Here is a 24,576-nt window from a genome sequence, read left to right as displayed (position 1 = left end):
CTCCCCATTGCAGCATTCTCTTTTCCAGGCTGCACATCCCCAACTCTCTCATCCTGGCTCCTGGCAGAGCTGCTCCAGCCCTTGGAACATCTTTCTGGCCTCCTCTGGCCTCACTCCAGCAGCCCCATGTCCTTTTTATGTTGGGGACCCCAGCACCAGAGCAGAGCAGAGGGGGACAATCCCCTCCTTCTCCCTGATTCAACCCAGGAAACCCCCTTGGGTACCCCCCAGAGGTGTTTTTTTCCTGGGATCCCCAAGATGGGAGAGCATCCCCCCTCTCCCTTTATCCCTAATTCCCACACAAGCTCCGGGGCACTGAAAACTCCAGGAGTGCCCCCCCTGCAGCATCCTCTGCAGCTCCAAAAATCCACCCCCCAGCTTGCCTCCCAGCCCTGGGGAAGATGTTTCCACCCAGCCTGTGTGCCCAGAGCAAACTGGGGAGGGTACTGGGGGGGCTGGGATATCAACCCTCACCCCAGGGTGCTGCCGGGGAGCTGGGGGGATGTGGGGTGTGGAAGGGGGGGAGCAGGGCAGCCCACCTCCCCACAGGGCATTAATAATTAAGCAGGAGAGTCGGGCTCAGGTGGCAGCTCTTATTTAAGGAGCTGATATAAATACCTCCCAGACGGCGCTTGTGGAGCACCTAAAAAAAGCTCTGACTCCTCTTGGGCCCTCCAGAACCAGCTCCAAGCTCTGTGGTGCCGGGGGGCAAGACCAGGAAGGTTGGTCACCAGCATCCTGCAGGAAAGGGTTTGGAGTGAGAAAGGTGGCAGGGTCTGGGGACAATCCTGACACCCACTCCTGCCTCGGTTTCCCTCTTCAGCAAGGAGCTGGCTCAGCCCTTTTCCCCATGTGGTGACAGGGGACCCAGGGAAGGGCTGGATGCTCAGCCCCCTGCCCTGGGTTGGTGGCACTGGGTGGGGGCTGAGGGGTCCCTGCCAACCCCCCCTGCAGTGCCAGGGACAAAGGACAAAGCTGCAGGTGCCTCTCTCTGTGTCTGTGCTGGCCCCACAACCCTGCTCCCCCCCTGCTCACAGCTACCCAGGGGGACACCCCTCCAGCACTGAGCTTGGGGACACTCATCCTCCAAGGACATCTCAGTCCTCCCCTTTTCCTACCCAGGCTCCCCAGAAACCCCATTCCAGAGCCCAAAGGGAAAGGGGCCGGGAAGGCAGAAAGAAGATCCAGGAGCACCCGAGACAGCCAGAACCTGGGGGTGCAGTGGGACCCCTCTCCCCTCACCCCCATCCTCAGCCTCGACCCTGAGGAGCAGCTGGGGGCCCGGAGGCTGCTGACGGGGCTGTCACCATCGTCCCCATTGCAGGCGGGTGGCAGGCAGCCGCTTGCTGCAGTCCTTCTGGCTGGCTCTGCAGCGTGACTCAGCACAGCCTCACCCACCTCCCAGCCCCTTTCCCCAGCCCCAGGACACACACACACGTTCCCCCCTTTTGCTTCTCCCCTCCCACATCCCAAGTGACCCCCAAAATCACCCCCCGGACCCCCCTTCCCACCTACTCCCCTCTATCTCTACCCCAGGACCCCCGGCTGCTCCTCCAGCCCCGGGGCAGGCAGGGACCCCCCCACCCCTCTCCCAAGGCTAAAGTGGGGCTCCAAGTGATGGGGACTGTGGGTGTCAGCCCCCTGCACCCAAATATCTTTGTGGGGCCCTTTGTGGGGTCGGATCCAGCCCCGTGGGTCTTCCTGACCAGATCTGGGAGCTGAGCACCGACTCCTGGGAGAAAGGATTTGGGTTTTTTCCAGGGGGATGGGGCTGAGAGATGCCCAGAGAGCCTTGGGATTTGTTAAAGGTTGCTCTGAACCCCTCTTTTGGGGTGTTTGGAGTCTGCCAGGATCTGCTTCTCACAGCATTTCTGTGCATGTCCCCTCTGGCCCTGACCTGCAGGTGACTTTTTGAGGAGGGTGGACAGAGAAAGGCACCAGCACCAGGGGGAGGAGAGCTGAACACCCTCTCACTGTCCCCTTATCCCCAGGCATGAAGACACCTGCAGGGACCCCACTGTCTGCCTCTTGGGGGGACAGGCACCCCTCTGCTGTGACAGCAGCACATGGCACGTCCCCATCCCCAGGGTGGGGGACAGGGGGGCTGCCAGGGCCGTGCACCCAGCAGCACCCTGATGTGCAGCTGGATTAAACCAAAAGCAGGGCTGGAGGGAGAGCACCCAGGCACAGCCAGAGCCCCATTCCCACCCCTGGCCCGCCGGGTTCTCCGGTGCCATCACCACGGGAAGCATCGTTGCCAGCTGATTGCTCTCCTGCCTCGGTGGCAGCTTTTTTTTTTTTATTATTATTAATTTATTTTTTTTTCCAGCGTTCACCAGCCCTCGAGGGGTGGGCTCCTATAGGGGAAAGAAATAAAATCATAAATATATAAATATAAATTATAAATATAAATATATTTTTATAAATAAAATTATAAATCTTATTTTATAAGAAATAAAATAGAAATATATATAAAATTTATATGAATGTATATATTTATATAAATATAAAATTATAAATATAAATATAAAATTATAAATATATCGAATATCTAGATAAATAAATAAATAAACACCACTACCACCACCCCCAAGGGCCAGAGGAGGAGATGATGGATGGGGAGGGGTCACAACCGTGGCCGTTCACCTCGGGTGGAAGTTTGGGGGGGGGAGAGTGGAACGGACCTGGTGATGTTCAGAGACCACGGGGAGCGCATCCCCCTCCCCCTCGGCTCTCCCAGCACCCCATTTTCCCTTTGCCGATGGACTGATTGCGCCAGTGACTTTGCAGATCCCAAAATAGCTGCGGGGTGACGTCAGCGGGAGCCGCGGAAGGAGCGGGGAAGGAGGAGGAGGATGCGGGTGTGGTGGAGGGTGCAGAGAACCCCCCCGCCACCCCACCGGGGTCCCACCGGGTCACCTTGGCACCCCTGGACACGCTCTCCCGGGTGCTGCCCCCCAGGGATGCTGCCGGGACGCCTGATCCTCACATCCATCCCCCGGGAGGAGGATGCAATCCCTGTCCTCCATCCCCGTCATGCGGGTGCCCGCATCCCTGGGAGCTCCCGCCACGGGGAATGAGGCTGGCGGCCCCACGGCGGGCAAGTCTGTCCCCCGTGGGGAGACCTTTGCCCCCCTGCTCCCACCCAAAGGGGTCAGATCCCTGCAGCTCCCCAAGGATGCCAAGGGAGATGAGGGATGCCAAGGGGTGAGGCGGGGCTGCTGTTCCCCGTTCTTCTGGGGAAACTGAGTCACGCAGGGGGGGAACGCAGAGGCAGCAGGGGAGAGCCAGGGTGCACTGGGAATGAAGCAGAAGCCCAAGGGCACCCAGGTGGTGCTGAGGCCAGCAGAGCCAGGGATGCTCTCCGGGCCAGGGCTGCCTCCAGCATTGACTCACCCTGTGCTGTGCCCAGCTCCTCCGGTTACAGGCACTGACAGCATTGCCTTAACGGGGCAAAGCAGGGGTGGCCAGCCCGGGAAGGGCACCCCTGGGACCGGGGGCACCCAACTCAAACCTCCCCCAAGCCATCCCCACGCTCTGCAGCCTCCCCCCACCAGCAGCACCTCCTCCATGCAACCTCCCAGCCAGAAATGCTGCTGCTACTGGTCCCATACTGGTCCTAGAATGGGACCCCCCATGCCCTCCCAGCACTGCCCACCTAGCTGGGGGGGTTTAGCTGCGAGTGTCCCCTCTCGTGTCCCGGCAGAGCTCCCAAACCCCATGCCAGTGCTCAGACCTGGAGCTGGTTTATTATTCTGGAACACAGAGAAATAATTAAAGCCTCCTCCATTTCCCCTTGCTCGTTTGTGCTCCTTCAGCATGGATTAATGGGTCTCCTCTCCCCAGCACAGACTCATTCCTTATTCCTAATAGCCCATAAATCCCAGCCCCAAAATAACTCCAGCTTTTGCTCGAGCTTGCTGAAATATTTATTCTCACTCCCCTGCTGCCCCCAGCACCATCCCCTCTCCAGGGGTGGCGAGAGAAACTAATCAATAACATCGACCAGCGTGGAGCTGCAGCTGCTCTGGCAAGAGAACAGCTGACGTGGGGAGGAGGAGAAGAGCTGGGTGGGCATCGTGGCTTCTCCCAGCTCCCACACAACCACCACAGCCTGGCTCTGCTCCCACAGCAAGATGATCCTGTGCCACCAGCATGCCCCTGCTGCTGCCCTGCTCCAGAGCATCCCCGTGCTCACATCCTCCTCCAGAGCATCCCTGTGTCCATACCCTGCTCCAGGGCATGCCCATGTTCATACCCTGCTCCAGATCATCCCATATTCATACCCTGCTCCAGAGCATCCCTGTGTCCATACCCTGCTCCAGAGCATCCTTGTTCTCACACACTCCTCCAGAACATCCCCACGTTCATACCTCGCTCCAGACCATCCCCGTGTCCATACCCTGCTCCAGGAAAAGCAAGGAGGCAGGGGATAGGCAGCCAAGCAGACAGTACTTGGGACCCCAGTGAAAGGAGAGGGTTTATTCCCACACTGCCTCCTTGCCCTCTCCCAGGGTCCCACCAAGGCCTCCACGTCTGTCATGACCTGCTTGGAAGGTGCCTCGGTTTCCCCACTGGTGGAAATCTGGACTGGGAGCAAAGTGCAGGGAAAGCCTTGGGAGAGGTGACAAACACCAGCTGGCTGCCAGAGCATGAGGCCAAGGACACCTGAGGGGACCCCCCCACATCCTGGGAGCTGCTTGGGGACACATCCCTGATGTCGACAGAGCTGGTGGCCAGGTCGTGCCATCTCACAGGGCCACCACCATCAGCCATTAGGGTGCAAAAAAGCCTTCCCAAACGGGGGAACTTTCGGTCCCCAACCCCTGGGCAGAGCCTCTCCTTGCAGGCAGCAGCAGGCAGAACACTTTCCCTTCCCATCTGCTCCTTTGGAATTAGCAAAGAGCCGGGAATTAGCAAAGAGCCGGGAATCGCTGCTGTCAGCACTGCAGAGCCCGTGGTGCAGCCGCACAGCAGCGCCGAACCCGCAGCCAAAATCCCACCGGGAACAAACCCAGAGTTGGATCCAACCTTCTCCTTCCAAACCTGGCAGGGATCGGGGCTGCACCCCCGGAGCTGGGCTGGGGAAGGGTCCAGGCTTGGGTCCCAGCTGGGTGGGAATTAAAGGAAGGGAGAAGGAAGGAGGTGGAGAGTGGTGGGAAAGGACTTAACGATCTTAAAGGGGCTTTCCCAACCCCAACAATTCTGGGATGCTGCGGGATTTGACCTGATTTTTGGCAGCAGGAACTGAGCTCTCACCTCTTCCCTAAGTGTTTTCTCCTGCCCAGGCTTCCAGGGGGTGGCAGAGGAGCAAGTGAGGTCTCAGCACACTTCCAAAGGGCTTTTATTTATTCACAAAACAAACTCAAACACGTATCAGAAAAATGGGGGGTAGGGTGGGGTGGTTGGGATGGACACACACAACACAACCCAGGAATATGCACAATCTATTATCAACAAAAGAATTGCACAAATACAGGAGGGAGAGGAGGAGGCAGCAGCCAGGGCTGGCTCTGCCCCCCTGCACCAAACCCTTCCCCACCCTTGCACCCCCTTCCCTGGGGACACAAAGGTCCTTTTCCCCGTGTCCCATGAATCAGAAATAGTTGATGGCAAAGGTGGTGGGTGCTGCAGGTTGGGTCCTTCCATCTGAGCTGGGAGGGAAAGAGCACTGACAACAAAGGCATGGCACTGGTGAGGGACTGGGATCCTGGGTTCAGCACCACACTGGGCTGGGATTTGGGATCTTCCTGATGGTTTTCCGTTTTCTCCTGCCCTGTCTGCCAGCTCTGTGACTGCCCCGGATACCTTGGAGCATCATGGAGCTTCTGGGAAAGAGCAGCCGGAGCTGGGCTGGACTACAGAGGATGGAGAAGGACAGGAAGCTGTGGGGAGCCTGGTCCTTCCTCTCTTCCCAAGGGATTTTTGAGCAGGGACTGGTCCCCAGGGAAGGGAAATCTTGGCTGAGCTCTTCACCAACCCAGAAGGAACAAGAGGAGATATGAGGATGAGGAAGAAATACTGGGAGCCATGGAGAGGGCTGGGGATGCAGGTGGTGTGAGCTCCAACACCTCTGCATTCCTGCTGCATGGAGATGGGTGAGGACTTGGTGTTTCTTCTGCCAAAATGGGAAGAAAAAGCTGATATTGGGATTGCTGGGGGGAGGGGGGTTGCAAAGCAAATTGCAGAACAGCAGCAACTCACTGCAGAACCACTGGAATATTCTGGGGTGATTTCAGCCCCTTTTTGCATTTTCTGAGTATAATCTAGCATCATTTTCACAGCTGAAAACCCATTTTTCTCTCCTCACCTCTTAAATGAAATGGCTGAAACCAACTCCAGAAATGGTTTTGTTTTTCCAAGGGGCAATTTTGGGGGTGGAGGGGGGCTTCAGCAAGTATTTTCAGAGCAGAGGAAAACCCAGTCAGAGCCCAAACACCCACAGGGAGGCCCAGCCAGCACCCCTGGAGGGTGAATGGGGAAACCGAGGCAGGGAATTAGCATCCCAGCCTCTCTCCACAGACATTCCCACCAGCTCCTCCCTCATCCCCCCCGTGCCCCCCATACCTGCGAGGCTCCCAGTGATCATAGGATGAGGCAGGTGGCCCCAGCATCCTCGGAGTGGTCACAGTTGTGGACGTCCCAGCGGATGTGGGAGCAGCGCAGGAGCGAGGGCTCGTGGCCCTTGCACTTGAGGTTGTCGAGGAAGATGTAGCCTGTCCCCTGGCCGTAGTGTGCCTCCCCCCAGGCTGCCACTGCGTGCCCACAGCCCAGCTGCCTGCACACCACCTTGGCGTCCCTCAGGTCCCAGGCATCGTCACACACTGTCCCCCACTGGGACAGGAAGAAAATCTCCACCCGCCCCTCGCACCGGTGGCTGCCGTTCACCAGCCGCAGGGACCCTGTGGAGGGGATGGGGTGAGGCAGCCCCTGGCCACCCCAGAACCTTTGGGGTGAAGGGGAGAAAGGGCCAGGTGGCCCCAGGGCTCTCCCCAGTCTGGCAGATGCTTGCTGTGTCCCCCACCTCCACCGCTGCCTCTGTGCAGGCAGGAGCAGGAGGGGATACCCACGGGCTGGGGTCTGAGCTTGGGCCTGACCCCCCAAGCATTGCAGCAGATGTTCAGCTTGTAGACAATGACTGCTGCTCAGCCCCTTTGGTCCAGCACCTCATCTGCACACCAAGGACCATCCCCTCCTCTCACCATTGAGGTCCATCCTCTCCTCTCCCCATTTTGAGGTCCATCATTTCCTCTCCCCATTGAGGTCCATCCTCTCCTCTCCTCTCCTCTCCTCTCCTCTCCTCTCCTCTCCTCTCCTCTCCTCTCCTCTCCCCTCCCCTCCCCATTCAGGTCCATCATTTCCTCTCTCCACTCCAGGTCCATCTCCTGCTCTGCCTGGACCAGCTTTGGGGACACCAGGAGAGGTCACAGTTTAATGGTGCCACCAGCACAGCTTTTTCCCCCTCCCATGAGCTTCTCCAGCTCGGTGCTTCTGGCAGTGCCAAAGCCTCTGTCCCAGCTGCCTGCATTTCCACCCCGTGCCAGTGCAGAGTGTCCCCAGGGCTGGCTGGCACTGTCCCCAGTGATACCTCAAGACCTACCATCCTTGGGACGGGTCAGGGCTGACGTGGTGGTTTTAGCAGTGGCTTCTTGGAAATGGTCTTCAGCATCCTCAGTGCCTGGTGCAGTGGGGAAGGGGTGGGAAAAGTGACTCAGGGGACCACTGGGCCCTTCAGAACCAGGTCAGAACCCCCCAGGAGCTGGATTCAGGGGGGTGTGGGGTGGGATGTGCAACTTCCAGGAAAGCCCCAAGCAGGGACCAGTGGTGGTAACCATGCTCTGGGCATCACCGTGGCCACCAGACCATCACTGCTGGCTCCCTGTGGGCAGGAGGAACCCCAGGGCCTCGGAGTTGGCATTCACCCACCATCCCATTTTGGGGCCCTCCTTGCTTGTGGGTAGGGGTTGGATAGAATCATAAAATGGTTCGGGTTGGAAGGGACCTTAAAGATCATCAAGATCCAACCCCCTGGCATGGGCAGGGACACCTCCCACCAGCCCAGGTGGCACAAGGTCCTGGCCTTGAACACTTCCAGGGAGGGGGACACCAACAACCTCCCTAGGCAACCTATTCCAGTGGCTTACTTAGGTTTAGGTTGGATATCAGGAAGCACTTCCTCACGGAGAGGGTGATCAGGCATTGGGATGGAGTGCCCAGGGAAGTGGTGGAGTCACCAACCATCCCTGGAGGTGTTTAAGGAAAGGCACTCAGTGCCGTGCTCCAGCCCTTGTGGGCTGTTAGGTCACAACCCGTAGGTGACAATCTCAGAAATCTTTTCCAAGCTCAACAACTCCGTGATCCTGGAGATCCCACCGATTCCCAGGCTGCAGACGAGCCCCTGGGGAGCGCCGGGCAATGCCCTCCATCCCCTTTTCCCACCCAGCAAGCTAAAGGAAACCCAGGGGTGGGATCCAGCGGGCTGACCCCCCCTTCTCACCTCGACAGATGACCCCGGCATCCTCGTGGTGGCCGCAGTTGTGCTGTCCCCAGCCCAGGTGGAAGCAATCTTCCAGCCGAGCCTCCCCCCCTCCGCAGCCCACGTTATCCAGCAGGACGGGGCCGCTGCCGTAGCCGAAGGATCCCAGGACGGTGGCAGCCAAGGCTTGGCCGCAGCCCAGCTGCCGACACACCACCTGGGCGTCGGGGAAGTCCCAATCGTCGTCGCAAACGGTGCCCCAGAGCCCGCCGTGCCGAACCTCAACCCGCCCGCGGCAGCTCCCGTTCCCGTTCGCCAAACGCACGCCGGAACCTGCGGGGGGAGGGAGGGGGGAAACCGGGGGGGGGGGGGGAAGGGGGTCCCATGGGCCCCGCTGACCCTTCGGAGATGTGGGTGGGTGTGGGGTGAGCCCTGGGGATGTGGGAGCAATGTTCTGGGGGTATGGGGTCAGACCCTGGGGGTATTCGGTGAGCCCTGGGGATGTGGGGTCGGACCCTGAGGGTAAGGGATGAGCCCTGGGGGTGTGAAGTGAGCCCTGGGGATATGGGGTTGGACTCTGGGGATGTGGGAGCAGTGTTCTGGGGGTATGGGGTGAGGCTTGGGGATGTGGGGTTAGACCCTGGGGATGTGGGGTGAGCCCTGGGGGGGTGGGGTTGGACCCTGGGGGTGTGGGGTTGGAACGTGGGGGTGTGGGAGCAATGTTCTGGGGGTAGGAGGGATGTGGGGTTGGACCCTGGAGACGTGGGGTGAGCCCTGGGGGTATAGGGTGACTCCTGAGGATGTGGGGTTGGACCCTGGAGATGTGGGGTGAGCCCTGGGGGTATGGGGTGAGCCCTGGGGATGTGGGGGAAGCCCCAAGGACACGGGGATGGAACTGGGGGGCTCTGCCCTGGCCTAGCAGTGGTCCCACACTTACTTTCCTGCTCGATGGTGAGGAGGGTGGTGGTGACCACCTCGGTGGCCTGGGAGGGCTGGTCCCCACCATCTGTCACTGCTGAGACAAGCATGGGGACACACGGGCATTGAGGGGAACAGCTCCAGCACCCCCTGCCCCCACTCCAGCTGCTGCCAGGGACCTCTAGCCCTGGGGTAGCCCTTTGGCAACCTCCTGCCGTGGGCAGTGTCACACCCCGAGGCTCACCTAGTGGGACAGGAGGGGGTCACAGGAGGACACAGAAGGCACAATCCCACCCAGGGAGCCCCCAGCCCTGGCTGTGGCACAAGGTGGCTGCTGACCTCCTACCTGTGGCCGTGGCAGTCAGTGTCTCTGGGTAGTCCAGGGCCACCGAGGTGGTGAAGGACGTGCTGGTGGATGTGTCCAGCCCTGTGGTGACACAGAGGGACAGAGGTGAAAGGCAGGGAGGGAGAAGCTACAAAGCTCTGAACTTGCTGGCTGTGGGAGGCAGACCCAGAGTGGATGCTCCAGGACAACGGGGTTGGAGTTGGACCACATCCATCCATCCATCCACCACATCCCTGCTTCCCACATGCTGGAGATGCTCCTCCACATCAAAGAGGGAATTCAGGGGGGATTATTAACATCATAAATAATAAAAAGAAAGCTGGAGAAGGCTTTTTTTTTTTTCTCCAGGGCAATGGGATGAAGGGGAATGATCTTACCTGTGCAGATGACCCCAGCATCCTCGTGGTGGCCACAGTTATGGATTCCCCAGCCCAGGCTGTAGCAGGCAGAGAGGAAAGGCTCAGTGCCATCACAGTTGACATTATCCAGGAGGATACGTCCCGTGCCATAGCCAAAGTAGGCATTGCTCTTGTAGTCCAGGGCCTGGCCACAGCCCACTTGCTTGCACACCACGCTGGCATCACTCAGCCCCCAATCATCATCACAGACTGTGCCCCAGCTCCCACGGTAGAAGATTTCCACCCGGCCCTGGCAGGTGTCTGTCCCACTCACCAGCCGGATGGTGCCATCACCTGGGGGGGTGGCAGCACCTGGTGAGAAGGGCTGGCACTGGCAGTGATGGCAAAGAAACTGGGGGGGGAATTGCAGGGAAAGGGAGAAGCTTTAGGGCAGCCCAGCTGAGTGAGTGCGGAGGAGGCCATGAAGATGTTCCAAGGGTTGGAGCCCCTCTGCTCTGGGGGTTTTTTTCAGCCTGGAGAAGAGAAGGCTGCAGGGTGACCTTAGAGCACCTTTCAGTGCCTGATGGGGCTCCAGAAAAGCTGGGGAGGGGCTTTATCTAAGGGCATGGTGTGATGAGACAAGGGGTGATGGCTTTAAAATGGCAGAGGGGAGATTTAGGTCAGATAGAAGGAAGAAATTCTTCACTGTGAGGGTGGCAAGACCCAGGTTTCCCAGTGAAGCTGTGCCTGCTCCATCCCTGGAAGTGTTCCAGGCCAGGTTGGATGGGGCTTGGAGCAACCTGGGCTGGTGGGAGGGGTCCCTGATCATGGCAGGGGTTGGGACTGGATGAGCTTTAACCAGTCTGAGATTCTTTAGTGGGAGCTCTGGTGCTCCTCTGGGATGGGTTTGGCACAATGCTGGGGCTCTGCCTCAGAGCCAGGGCATCGTGGAGCTTCAAAGAGGGTGGGTGGGTGGGAGGTGAGGGAATGCTGTTCTCTATCAGCTCTCAGCCAGGTCCCTGCTTACTTTCCCCATCCTGTACCGAGGCCGTGAGGGTCCTGCTGGTCGGTCCTTCACTGCCTTGTGTGGGAGAGAACTCTGAAAAGGCAAGAGGAGAGCTGGAATCCATCAGGGCCCACAGCAAGACAACCTCCACCCTCAGACCCATCTCCACACCTCCTCCTTCAGCCTTCAACCTTCTGCTGCTGGTCTGAGGCGAGGCCAATCGCCTGATAAAGGAGCCACACCCAGCACTTGGGAGAGGGCTGGAAAGGGCTGTGAAGAGCTGCCCCACCTTCTGCTGCTGGTGTCAGGTGAGGCCAAACAGGTGATAAGGGGGCCACACCCAGCACTGCCCAGAGGGATGGAAAGGGCTGTGAGGAGCGCCAGGGACCCAGAGCGCGGCAAACAGGAGCAGGGCCTGGCAGGCAACAGGAACAGGCAAACAGGAACAGGCAAACAGGAACGGGGCCTGGCAGTTAACAGGCACAGTTAACAGGAACAGGCAAACAGGAACAGGCCATGGCAGGCAACAGGCACAGGCAAATAGGAACGGGGCATGGCAGTTAACAGGCGCAGTTAATGAACAGGAGTGGGCAACAGGAGCAGGCAAACAGGAACAGGCAAACAGGAACAGGCCATGGTAGTAAACAGGTGCAGTTAACAGGCACAGGCAAACACAAACAGGCAAACAGGAACAGGCAAGCAGGAACAGGTCATGGCAGGCAACAGGTGCAGTTAACAGGCACAGGCAAACACAAACAGGCAAACAGGAACAGGCAAGCAGGAACAGGTCATGGCAGGCAACAGGCGCAGGCAAACAGGCGCAGGCGAACAGGAACAAGCAAACAGGAACAGGCCATGGTAGTTAACAGGCGCAGGCAAACAGGAACGGGGCATGGCAGTTAACAGGCGCAGTTAATGAACAGGCGCAGGCAGACAGGAACAGGCAGACAGGAACAGGTCATGGCAGTAACAGGCACAGGCCAACAGGATCAGGCAAACAGGATCGGGGCCCAGCAGTTAGCGAGGCAGTTCACGCAGGCAGGGCAAGCAGGAAGGGCACAGCCACCTCCCAGCTCTCTTGAAGGAGCAATGGTCTCCCAAAAAGCAAAACCTGTTGCTGTTAAGATGCAGGGTGTGTCCACACAGACAGAACCCCTGAAGAGGACAACAAGAGGGACGTAGCTGCTGTCTGGCTGTGTAGAGTGTCTGAGCCTGGTGTTAGCACCAGAGGACAGTGAGTGGGGTCTGTGTGCAATGCCAGCAGGTGAAGGACTTGCTGTGCCCGGTGGCAGAGCTCAGGGAGGAGGTAGAGAGACTAAGAAGTATTAGGGACAGTGAAAGGGAAATTGACTGGTGGAGTCACACCCTTTCTAACCTAAAAGAAGTCCAGAAGGAGATGGTGAAGCCCTGTCCCTCCTGCCATCAGGCAGCTGGAGCAAACCAGGTGGATGGGAGGGAATGGAAACATCATCGGAGAGGCAAAAGAATCCCCTCCCAACCCCCCCATCTCCCCAGGTGCCCTTAGAGAACAGATATGAGGCCCTGGACTCAGAGAATGAGGCAGAGGACAGACAAGAGGAAGATCTGTCTCGAAGATCTCCTGTTTGCCCCCCTGTTTCCCAGAGAAGCTGTGGCTGCTCCATCCCTGGCAGTGTCCCAGCCCAGGTTGGAAGAGAATTGGAGCAACCTGGGCTGGTGGGTGGGAGGTGTCCCTGCCTATGGAAGGTTTTGGGACCAAATGCTCTCTCATTTCCCTTCCAACCCAAACCATTCTGTGCTCTGGAGCTTGCAGCACCACTCTTCTCACCCCTGAGGGCCCCAGCCTCCTTACCATGGCACACCACAGCCACATCCTCATAGTGGTAGCAGTTGTGGATGCCCCAGCCGTGGCTCCAACACTCGCTCAGGGCTGCTTCCCAGCCTTTGCAATCCACGTTGTCCAGGAAGATGGGTCCTGTCCCTTGGCCGAAGGTCATGGCAGCTGGGAGGGCAACGGCACGGCCACAGCCCAGCTGGCGACACACCACGTTGGCATCCACGATGTCCCAGTCATCGTCACAGACTGTCCCCCAGGAGCCATTGTAGAGGATTTCCACTCGGCCCTGGCAGCGGCTGGGACCATCGGTGAGACGGAGCTCTGGAAAGGTGACAGGGAGGCCCCTCAGCAGGCAGCAAGTCAGGAGAGGTGGCAAACACTGAGCGGGTGTGAGCCCTGTCTGCTCCTTTGTGACAATGGTGACCTTTGGCAGCACAGCTGGCTTAGTGCCGACCCACTCCGTGGGCTTCTTGGCACCTGCTGGAAGCAGAGGCTCAGCACATCTCACACCAGTGAGATGCACCAGCATCCCAGCATCTTGCCTCCTAATGGTGGGCAATAAGCCAGCAGGAGAAGAGGAAAGCAGACACCTGGCATAGGTGGTCCAGGGAACCTGGCATAGGTTCCAGGTGGGAGCTTTTGGGATGGAGATGCTCTCCCAGGCTGCTGGCTGTGAGGAGCAGGAATGTGAGGGCTTGTCATATCAAGGGAATTATTTGCAGCATCTTGCCTCCTAGTGATGGGCAATAAGCCAGCAGGAGAAGAGAAAAGCAGACACCTGGCATAGGGGACAAGATGCAGTTAAGAAATTCATGGTAGCATCCATGAACACGTCTGGAGATGGTTCCAGGTGGGAGATTTTGGGATGGAGGTGCTCTCCCAGGCTGCTGGCTGTGAGGAGCAGGAATGTGAGGGCCCTTGGCCTGTCATATCAAGGGAACTATTTGCTGGGGTGTGACAAATGGCACAGGGACTCAGCAGGAGGTGGCAAAATTCCCCTCTCAGGATAATAAACGTAATGGGAACAAAAAATAAATCCTTCCTGTAAAAGAAGTTCAGCTTTTTGTTGCTGGTTTGTTGTTTTTTTTTTCAAAACCACCGGGCTTCCATTTTGAAATTCTCCAAACCCTGTTTTTAACTACAAAAAAAAAAAAAAAAAAAAAAAAAAAAAAAAAAAAAAAAAAAATTCAACTACAAAACTCCCTAGGAAAAAAGTGTCTTTAAGAGCAGAACCTCACCTGGGATGTGCTCTGGTGACAGTGCAGGCTCAGAGGTGTCACCTGCAAGGGAGAAGAAAAAGGCTCAGATCTCACCAGCAGTACCCCCCAGCTGAGCAGAGGGATGAGGGCAGGGATGGTGGCAGCAGGGTTGCAGGTGGCCTTGGCCAGGTCCTGGGGACCTTCCTGGCTTGCTGTGGGTCCCAAGCAGCTCCCACATCCTCCTAACCCATGGAAAAATTGGGGTATGAGATGGAAATGAGGAAAACTGCCTGGCATGGGAAACCCTCTGGAGATCTGATGGAGGGCATTGCACTTGGCATTTTAATTAATTTTTTTTCTTGGTTTTGTTTTTCCCCCAGAAAAATCCACTTTTTGCAAGCTCTGTATTGATGCACATGGATCAAGGCACCCATTGAGGGGGTGCAGCCACCCTACAGGGGGGAAAAAAGCATCAGCAACTCACCAAAGGAAGGACAGGGAAGGACACTGCTGCCCCGTGGGCTGGGTGACAGGAGGGGGGTGACTGACATCACCAAAACTGAGGGGACTTGAGGCTCTTTAGGCAGAGAGTTTGATCTGGGTCTGTAGTGATTTTAAATACCTGGTCTACTCCAGTGCCAAAAAAAGCAGTGGATAAAAAAGGGCATTGTTAAATATTCAATATTCATCTCCCTTTAAGTCCAAATCAAAGCTCTGAAATATTCATTTGGGAGCATCCTCCAGAAAAGTCAAGAGAGACCTGAAAAAAATACGCCTGGTTTATCTAAGTTAAGGAGGAACAAGAGGGAGAGTTGGAGAGGAGAGATGGAGCTTTCCACCTCTCTCTGATCCAGCTACACAAAGCCAAAAGAAAAGAGGAAAGCCCATCCCTCTCCAAGCAGAGGGATAAATACAACCACCCAACAGGAGGACAAACTGCCCTTCATTAGCTCTGCCCATTAATGAGGAGAACCAGGAACCACCCAGCAGCTCTGGGGGGGGGGGGGGGCAAGGGGGAAGCTCCATCCCAGAGGGGATGGGAACTGCAAAAACTCATTAAATGCCAGTGTCTGATTGCACTTTAATTGCTGCTTTCTGCCTGGCTTTGCCTTGGAGGGAACCAACCCCTGGCTGTAATGACACTGAGGAAGTGCCACCACATTTAGTGGTGGCCTTGGCAGTGCTGAGTTAGTGGTTGGATTGGATGGCCTTAAAAGGTCCTTTCCCATCAAAATATTTGAGGATTCTATGCTCACACCCAAGTCCTGGTAGGAGAGAAGAGCTCAACTTGCTCCCTCCACCCCTGTGGGCACCCAGCACCACTGGGGACATCATGACACGAGCACCCCTGGCTCTCCATGAAGAAAATCTCTTGCCCACAAATCTGAGGCCATGAGGGAGATCGTGGGTGCCTAAAATTACCTTGTCCCACCACACCATGCAGGAGCTCACCAGTGGGGCTAAGGAGGAGGAGGAGAAGAGCTGGCAGCAGGGAGAGAGGCAGCAGCCTGGTGCTCAGCCTCCCTACACCATCCTGGTGGGCTGGACCAGGACCAAGTCTCATGGCTGTGCCCTGGTCCTCCTGCAGATGGGTGTCCAGAGGGTTTTCTCCCTGAAAAATCCAGACAGCAGGGTTAGTGGTGATGCCCACGAGAGCCTTTTTCCCACCAAGGATCATGCAGGACCTGCAACAGGCTCCTCCTCTGCAATTGCAGGAGCCAAGGCCAGGAATCACACAAAAAAGAATTCAGGTTGGTTTTACTGAGGAGATTTTTTTTTTTTTCAGTGGTGAGGTGAAGCTGCAGGGCCACATCCCACCCATGAGACAAAACTGGAAGCAGGGAGAGCTTCAGGGGGCTGTACAGGCAGAGGGAGGAACCTCAGACCCAGCAGGATAATGAAGCTCTGAGCCTCAGAGCTCCTTTGAGGAGCACGGTGGGGGCTGATCCTGCTCCTGCTCCTGTCCCTGAGGTCCCAGCAGCTGGGGACAGCAGCAGTGGGACATGGAGTGTGTTGGTTTAGGGGTGACACCATGAAGATGCTTTGCCATGGCAGCTCTACAGCCAGGCTGTGAGGCTCAGCCCTACAACCAGACCCTCCAGCAGGCACAGCATCTCCTGGAGGGATGGGCACCAAACTGCTGCTCCTGGAGGCATCTACTGATGAGCAGAAATTTGGGAAAGGATGTGGAAGTGCACCCATATTGATTAACCACCCTGCCTGTGGAAATCCCTCCTCCAGCCTCTTGCTGCTCCCGATTTCCTGGCACTGAGGCACAGGGTAGGAAGAGCTGCCATGGGCAACCACAAGGTTGGGTGGACTCCAGGCCAAGCCTTTGAGGAGAGGATGATGGACCATCAAGAGAGGATGATGGACCAGTGTGCACCAGTAAGGGAGGACTGGAAGTGCAGGATGGAGTCCCCACAAGCTCCATCACTCCTCCTGCCCAAACCTGGGGACAAGCAGACAGAAGCTCGGTGCTGGGGGCTGAAAATCAATCTCCTCCTTGAGGTGGAGCTTCTCAATACTCCATTCATCCCTCCTGCAGGACCGAATAATGTCTCCTTTTGTCCTCCCCGCACTCCTCGGGGGCAGGGCTGACAGACGGCCCCTCTGCCGCCCTGCCCTGGCCAAACCCCTGCATCGCCTCCTGCTCTTGGGGACATTGTCATCGCCGGTCACTTTGTGCCAGAGCCAGCACCGCGTTCCTGCTCCCTGCCAGGGCATTAACTGCTGCGGTGCTGTGCCATGGATGACCCCCTCCCCTCAAAAAAAAAAAAAACAAAAAAAAACAACCAAACCAAAAAAAAGGTAAAACCCAACTTCCTTTCTTGGTCTCAACCTTCTCCACCTGCTTTCCCCTCCTCATCCAAATGCTTGGTGGCACTGAACCCCCTCTCCTTGCACCCCGGGGTGGGGAGGGGTGGGATGAGGATGCCTTTGGTCCTCCTTTGGTCCCCTTCACTCCTCACTGGTCCCCTTCAGTCCCCTCTGCTGTCACCTCTCCCACTTTTCAATTATTCCAACAACTTAATGAGAACTCACAGCCTTCCAGCTGCCACCACCCCATTAGCTCATTATTTGTAATTACCACGCTGACCTAGAAAAAAAAACCAAAAAAACACAAACCCCCCCATCGTCAATCCACATACCTGTTTGGTGTTTTCTTTCCAGTGTAAAGATGGGGATATTGAATCCCAGAAATAAATATTCTCTTTTGAAGTGAAGGAAAGAGCTGGCTTGTTAGTTTAAAAAAAAAAAAAATTTAAAAAAATGGTTGAAATTAATTTTTCCTTTAGGTTCGGTTTTGTTTAGTAAAATTAAAAAATAAACCAAAATAAAATAAAAGAAGGAAGGAAGGAAGAGGAAAAGGATTTCATCCATCAAGCAAAGAGCTCCAGCCCATCCTCTCTTCACACCTTTGCTGCTTCTGGCCTGGCTACAGCTCTAGCGTGGGGCAGGAGCCCTGCATCCCAACCTGGGAGAGATCATCCCCAGAGCAAAGCAGAAAGAGAGGGAGGAGGAGGAGGAAGAGGAGGAAGAAGAAGAGAAGGAGGACAAGAGGGAAGCCCTCTAAGGAGCCATGGCAGGGAGGGAATGGCTCGGGTTTCAGGGAGGCAGGCAGGGACACAGCCCCAAATGGGGTGCTGGCAGAGCCCGGGTCACGCCTCAGGGGAAGGGAGAAGCTTTTTCAGAGGATTTGGGGCTTTTCAGCTCCTTTCCACCTCCCTCCTCGGCTTTCTGAATGGCACCTGGAGAGGAAGCCAGCAATAAATAAAATATTTCTGTGGATGCCTGAGCCAGCGCCAGGAGGCAGCGGGAGGGGACGGTCCCAAGCCTCATGCCCTTCCTGGGGACTTGGGGACCACTTGCTGGGGCCCCACTTTTCATGCAAACCATAGTCTTCTCTGCCTCTACCTGGGTAAGAAATTGCCTTCAGAAGTCTTTTTTTTTTTTTTTTTTTTTTTTTTTTTTTTCCCCAGGATTTTTCCTGCCCAGCCATCCCAGGCAGCTCTGCTGAGGACATTAGAGACCTGCCCCATCCTTGTGGTGTGGGATGCCCATATTCCACAGGGCTGGAAACTTTTTCCTTAACTCTCTATCACCTCACATGCTACATTCATGTTGCCTCCTGACCAGTGCACGTCTCTATTTTAAAAAGGAAATTAATTTTTAAAACATTTTTAACTGTTATAGTCTTTTAAGCATCGTTGCAAGTAAGACACTCTGTGGTCTCAGCAGCCTTGAGGCAATGGAAAAAGGACCCCTAAAGGTCCTGGCTTTCCTAGTTTTGTGAATTCTTAGGCTTCCCAGCAATTTTAGGAGCCTGGCACGCTTTGGGCTTTGAAGAAGAAGTCAATGCTGTGATCAGCAGGATTCCTGCCCCCGCTCCCATGGGAGGCAGCAATTCCCCTTTCCCTCTCATTGCTGCATTGCTCATTTTTTCCTACATAAAGCCCAGACCCTCAAACACCCTGAAATGACCTTAAACGCCCAGGATTCGTGTCTGAACTCAATAAAAACCAGGTTCTGGCTACGACTGTCCCCAGCTGCACAGTCCCCCATCTCCATTACCGCCTCGCAGGGCTGCAGTAATTAGCAAGTAACCATTTACTTTTGATTTCCCAGTAGCAGGAAAGTTCTAATGAGCCAGCTCGCCAACCCAACTTTCAAAGGTGGCTTTTAAGTCTGTTTCAACAAGCTCCCCATCGTCCTGGCTCTCTGCCAGGGCCCGGGGGCTTGAAACCATCAACTCCAGCATCCATCCCCATCCACACCAGGAACATCGCCCTCCCTAAATGCAAATATCTGTGTTTCGGGGAGGTGATGGGGGGTAAGATCAGCAGCTCTGAAGATGCTCTCCACCTTGCCCACGATTTCTCAGGCAGCACCGTGGATTTTTTTTTTTTTTTTTTTTTTTTTTTTTTTTTTTTTTTTTTTTTTTTTTCCCCACGTCTGCATCGTTACTGCACGGGCTCGGAGTTGCTTTGGCAGCCTCAGGCTCCGGGTTTCTGCTGCTCCGAGGAGGAGGAAACACAGCCAGCCTTATTCAAGGAGCAGCCACAACATAAGAAAGGCTAATTATAAAATTCCACAGAGCAGCAGCAGGGCTCTTCTCTTGTTCGCCAGGAAAAAAAAGCCCTTTTTGTCCTTCACCCTCCTGCCTCGGCACTCAGGGACTTGGGTGATGCTCAGGGACTTGGGGTTTGGGGGGGGGGGAGGTGTGGGGTGGGCAGGGAGGTGCCCATGGCCACCTAAAAGTGCCACCAGCAGCATCTGTCACAGCTTCCTGGGGTGCTGGGTGGGTGGCATCTGCAGCAGCTCCCTCTGGATCTCTCTATGGCAGCTGCTCAGTCATGAGTGGGAGCTGGGGAAAGCCCAAATAATAAAGAATTTAAAAAAGAAAAAAAAAAAAAAAAAAGAAGAAGAAAAAATAATAAAGAATATTTAAAAAATAGGCTTCCCTTTTTAATTAGCTAATAAAGTAGAGAGAGAAGGTGGGGTACCACACCACTGCCAGGAAATACACTGGGGATTTTGGAGCAGGGCCTGATGTGACATAAAAAAGCCACAAGCTAAGACAAAAGGCATCTTTTTGCTGGCAGGAGGGAAGGACTGAGCTGTTCCTCAGGGCACCAGTTGGTGCCATCAGCAGACTTCTAATGCGGGCCAGGTTTCCCCTGCTGATTGCTGAGCTCACTCCCCAGGTATTTACGGTTTCCCTCTCCCTCTGCCACCTGCCCTTGGGGGAGCAGCAGCAGGAAGGATGTGGGGATAGAGCCTCCTCTCCTTCCACACCTTCAGCCACTCCTCCTGCTGCTCCGGGATCCAGCAACACGGGGATCCCAGGAGACACCCCAAAAGACAGCCAGCAGCTGTAGGAAGAGGGGAAAAGAGGGAAAGGTGTCAGCACAGGGGGAGATGATTTCGGTTCCCCCCTCCTGGGAGGGTTCTGTGCTATTTGGTGACCCAAGCACTAATTTTCAAGTGTTTTCTGGCAACGGGGCTGCAGCAAAAGCAGCTGCAGGACCCGTCCCCTCCCCAGACAAAATCCCCTTTGTTCCTTCTTGTCATCTGCTTCCTGCCCGATGTGCTGCAGAAACCAGGTGAGAAAGAGCAGCCCAAGGGCAGGGCACTGACAGGTGGCTCTGCAGAGACTGCTGGCCCTGCCACCACCTCTGGTGACACCCAGAGCTGTGGAGGAGCAGACGTGGTCCCTAGGGGGGGAAGAGAGGATGGGAAGCTGGGTGCTGGGTCCCCTTGGGTGGTCACAGCAAGGAACTCCCTGTGGATCCTGAGCTCTGGGTGCACCCCTGACTCCCCCCCACCCTTTTCTGCATCCCCTCTGGTGACATGAAGTCTCTGGGGCTCTCAGCAGTAGGATCCCATGGGACAACAGATGCTCATGTATGGCCTGGCCATCTGGAGGAGCAGGCAGTGTCTGCTCTGCCAGCACTGGGAACACTGCTGGGATGGGAAGGAGCTGGTGCAGCCACAGTGGGAGGGTTTAAATAGCATCATGGAATCCCCAGAATGGTTGGGGTTGGAAGGGACCTTAAAGACCACCTCATCCCAACCCCCTGCATGTGCAGGGACACCTCCCACCAGCCCAGGTTGCTCCAAGCCCCATCCAACCTGGCTGTGAACACTTCAGGGATGGGGCAGCCACAGCTTCCCTGGGCAACCTGGGCCAGGGGCTCAGCACCCTCATAGTGAAGAATTTCCTTTTAATATCTCATCCCAGTCCTTCTTTCAGCTTGAAACTCTTCCCTCCATCCTATCACTCCATCCCCGGGGATGAGGTCCCTCCAGAGCTTTCCTGTTGCCCTTCCAGGGACTGAAAGGTGCATTTGGTCTCCCTGGAGAATTAAAATCCAGAGAATTCAAGCTCTGCCAAGGTGTGTGATGGAGAGAGAAGCAGTGGGGACAGGGGGGTGACCAGAGAGATGGGGCTGGAATTGCTGCGTGGGAACCCACGGGGCTTGGAGATGCCGGCTCCAAGTCTGACCCTGAAAATCCCGGAACGGTTTGGGCTGGGAGGGACCTTTCGAGTCCAGGAGGATCCAGAAAAAATCCGGAAAGCTGGATCGGGTGCCAGACGGCTGAGCGTGCACTAGGTGGCAGACATCTTCAGGGAGAAAGGCCGGAGGGAGCTGGAGGAGGACTTGGGTTTGGGCAAGGAGAGAAGCTCCGGTGGTGGCAGCCCCGGGGACCTGTCCACTCCGGGAGGTCCAAGCCATGGATGGGTAAAGTGGGAGGTGAGAACACCCAGGGACGTGGTGTCTGTGGTTTCTTGGCCGGATTTTGTAAATGGGAGGGATGGAGAGAGGCTTGGCACCAGGGACTGTGTGAGAGGGAGAGGATCAAGGGTTTTAAGGTGAAGGAGGTGAATTTAGAGTGGACAAAAGGGAGAAATTCTTAATGATGAGGGTGAGGAGGCAAATGGGCTGCTCAGAGAAGTCCCATCACTGGAAGTGTTGGTCAGATGGGGCTTGGAGCAACCTGATCTAATGGGAAATATTCCTGCCCATGGCCTGGGATTGGACTAGATGGTCTTCAAAGGTCCCATCCCACCCAAACCACTCAAGATTCCATGATTTCCCTGGAAAAGTCGGGCAGTGGGGTACAGGGAGGTTACCAGAGCTCCCAGCTCGTACCCCACAACCAGCCAGGACCAGGGAGATGTCAAAACCCCAGGTCCTGGAGAGCAAGCTCACAGGTAAGAGTGGGATGGCCACAGCAGATCCCACCTCTGGCATGACAGGGAGCAGCAGCAGCTCTTGCAGAGGAATTTCTTCCTAATTCCTCTCCCTTCAGCTTTGTCTGCTTGGGGGAATTAATCTGCACTCAAGTGGGCTGTGAGTGTGAGTGTGGCAGCCATCCCACATGGCCCAGCCAGCCAGGCTTGGAAGTGGCCAGGCTGCTCCCCAAGGCACCAGCTCAACCCTGGCAATTGAACAGAGCCTCGAGCATCAGGTTTTATATCCAGCAGGGCAGGACCTTGGGTCAAAACCACAAAAGATGGAGCAGGCATGGGAAAATTAATCTGACAGCCTTCCAGGCTCGCTGCAAGGAAAGAAGCTGAGAGAAGGAAAATCTTTGGCTGGTTGCCCTGAGGTGTGGGGGGTTCAGGCAGAAGATGATCCCATGGAGGGGGATTTGCTGCTCTGCATATTGATTTGGGGAGCCTGCAGAGAAGGTTGTTCATGTGGATGCACATGGAAAAGAGAGAAAAGCAGCTGGAAAGCAGCACAAATCTCAGCTAATCCCTGAGAGTGAAAATCGTACCAAATCTCCTATCAACTATTTTTCCAGGTGGTGAGGACCACCTGGAGGTTCTGCATCCCTGGAAATAGTAAACAGTGTCCCTAGGGAGAGCTGGAGAAGGAGCTTCACCTTTCAGGCTCAAAGAGCATCGAGCATCTTTGCAGCCACCTCACGTGAAACAGATGAAGGGGTTTGTGCAGCTGGGTCTGATGCTGCTCCTCAGGCCCAGGATTCAGGGGGTAGGTGGCATCTTGGTCTCCTAAGCCCTGCCAGGGCATTGGGCCACCAAGGCATCCAGCTGGGGCTTGGACACGGGAGGGAGAGGTGGAGAAAAAGGTGGCTGAGGAGCAGCAAAGGGTTAGTGGTGCTGGGATGAGGTTCCTCAGCTGTCCAAGCCAGAACAGGACAAAATCCTGCTCAAAAAAACATAATAAAGAATATAACTCCCCAGCCCTGCTCCAGGACACCCTACAGACCCTGTAACATCACCCAGTTCCCCATCCAGCTCCCCTCATCACTCCTTGCTCCTCATCCACAGCAGCTCTTCCAGCCATGGAACTCTGCCAGGCTCAGCAGAACCCCTTCTTCCTTATCCTCAATGTTTTTCCTATTTAGGATCAGAGGATATTTAATGCCTGTCGACCTGTGCAACCCCACGGATCCAAATAATCTGCTCCCAGCATGGTTTTTTAAAGCCTGCCCCTCTCTTTTTCAAGCTTGTGTGTAGCAGGGTAGAAAGGAAAAAAAAAAAAATTCCCATTGCTCTTTGGTTCCTTATTACAGCCCTGGGAGACAGGAATTCCAAGCACCTGAGTTGGAAATGAGAAGTTTATTGCTTAAGCAGACACATTACAAGCAGGCTATCAATCATCTTTGGCAATTATTAGTACTTGGTGAGGATTTTGAACTCGAGTCTGTGACAGGCTCATCCATCCTGGAAGAGAATTCCAGGGGCATTTGCATATCCAGCTGAGCTGCAGGGAGATTGGGCTCTGGGGGGGTTTTACCAGAGCTGCAGTGGTGATGTGCTCAGTGCTAGCATTTTCTGCAGGCAGAATATTGACCCTGATGAGCTCAGGAAAGATGAAATCTCCTGGATTTAACCCAACCCACAGAGTTTTTTATATCCCTCCATGCCGTGGTGTAAGATGGTTCAGCTGGGTGGTTTTGCTAGACATACATACACAGAAATACACATAAATACACATCAAATGGTGTATTTGATTTTTATAAGGCTTTTGGAGCTTCTCTGGAGCAGGTAGAATCATAGAATCATAGAACTGGCTGGGTTGGAAGGGACCTCAGAGAGCATCAAGTCCAACCCTTGATCCACTCCCACTGCAGTTCCCAGCCCATGGCACTGAGTGCCACATCCAGGCTCTTTTGAAATATCTCCAGGGATGGAGAATCCACCCCTTCCCTGGGCAGCCCATTCCAATGGCTGAGCACCCTCTCCAGAAAGAAATTCTTTCTAATGTCCAACCTAAACCTCCCCTGGCACAACTTGAGACCTCTTGTGCCCTCTTGTTTTGCTGAGAGTTGCCTGGGAAAAGAGCCCAACCCCCCCCTGGCTCCAACCTCCTTTCAGGGAGTTGTAGAGAGTGATGAGGTCTCCCCTGAGCCTCCTCTTCTCCAGCCTCAACACCCCCAGCTCCCTCAGCCTCTCCTCATAGGATCTGTGCTCCAGTCCCTTCACCAGCCCAGGTGCCTCCTTTGGACCTGCTCCAGGACCTCAATCTCCTTCCTGAGCTGAAGGGCCCAGAACTGGACACAGGACTCGAGGTGTGGCCTCACCAGGGCTGAGGACAGGGGCAGATGTATCACAGGGGAGCTTCCTGGGTGTAAAGTCCAAGAGAGATTAAAATCATTTGGGCTGGGAAAAGCTTCCTGGGCCTGCAATACCTTGGGGGTGGTTTGGGCTGTGGCTGCTGAAGGGGAAAACCAGGGTGGGGCCTGAGCTAACACAGGGATAAGAAATCATTTCCCTACCCACCAGTGCTCCAGAATGAATTTCTGTTTTTATAATTCCATCTTTACAGGAATAAACCACCCCTCCCAAGGGATCTGAGCAGGTGTCTGCAGCACAGGGGCAGTGTATGGAACAACCCCAGGAACAAAAAGCCCCAGGGTGTTGTTTCTCCTTGACATGGGTGTCAATCCAACTGGCAATAAATCCCACTTACCCCATGTCACACTCACCCCATGTCAC

The 24,576-nt window shown here is 55.5% G+C and overlaps 1 protein-coding gene across 1 annotated transcript; it reads right to left on the bottom strand.

The window, feature by feature from the left end:
* Window positions 1–6,585: 6,585 nt before the first annotated feature.
* Window positions 6,586–18,849, bottom strand: SSC4D (scavenger receptor cysteine rich family member with 4 domains). Its single transcript, XM_071765692.1, has 11 exons — window positions 18,768–18,849; window positions 14,139–14,180; window positions 12,916–13,377; window positions 11,106–11,177; window positions 10,118–10,432; window positions 9,741–9,821; window positions 9,414–9,488; window positions 8,498–8,809; window positions 7,721–7,729; window positions 7,601–7,660; window positions 6,586–6,902 (listed from the first exon to the last, which is right to left on the bottom strand). Exons 1-11 carry the CDS (start codon window positions 18,847–18,849, stop codon window positions 6,586–6,588), a joined length of 1,827 nt encoding a protein of 608 aa, XP_071621793.1.
* Between the last annotated feature and the right edge of the window lie 5,727 nt (window positions 18,850–24,576).

Source organism: Heliangelus exortis, chromosome 21 (genome assembly GCF_036169615.1).
Source record: "Heliangelus exortis chromosome 21, bHelExo1.hap1, whole genome shotgun sequence".
NCBI lineage: Eukaryota > Metazoa > Chordata > Aves > Apodiformes > Trochilidae > Heliangelus > Heliangelus exortis.
Note: the sequence above shows the minus strand (reverse complement) of the source record. Positions and strands in the feature narration are given on the sequence as shown.

Excerpts from the sequence above, each read along its gene's own strand:
- SSC4D (XM_071765692.1), bottom strand. The coding sequence starts at position 18,849 with ATGGTTTCAAGCCCCCGGGCCCTGGCAGAGAGCCAGGACGATGGGGAG. Across the intron at positions 13,378-14,138 it reads GTCACCAGAGCACATCCCAG|GTGCCAAGAAGCCCACGGAG; the intron begins GTGAGGTTCTGC and ends TGCTTCCAGCAG. Across the intron at positions 9,822-10,117 it reads TGCTGGGGTCATCTGCACAG|GGCTGGACACATCCACCAGC; the intron begins GTAAGATCATTC and ends GTGTCACCACAG.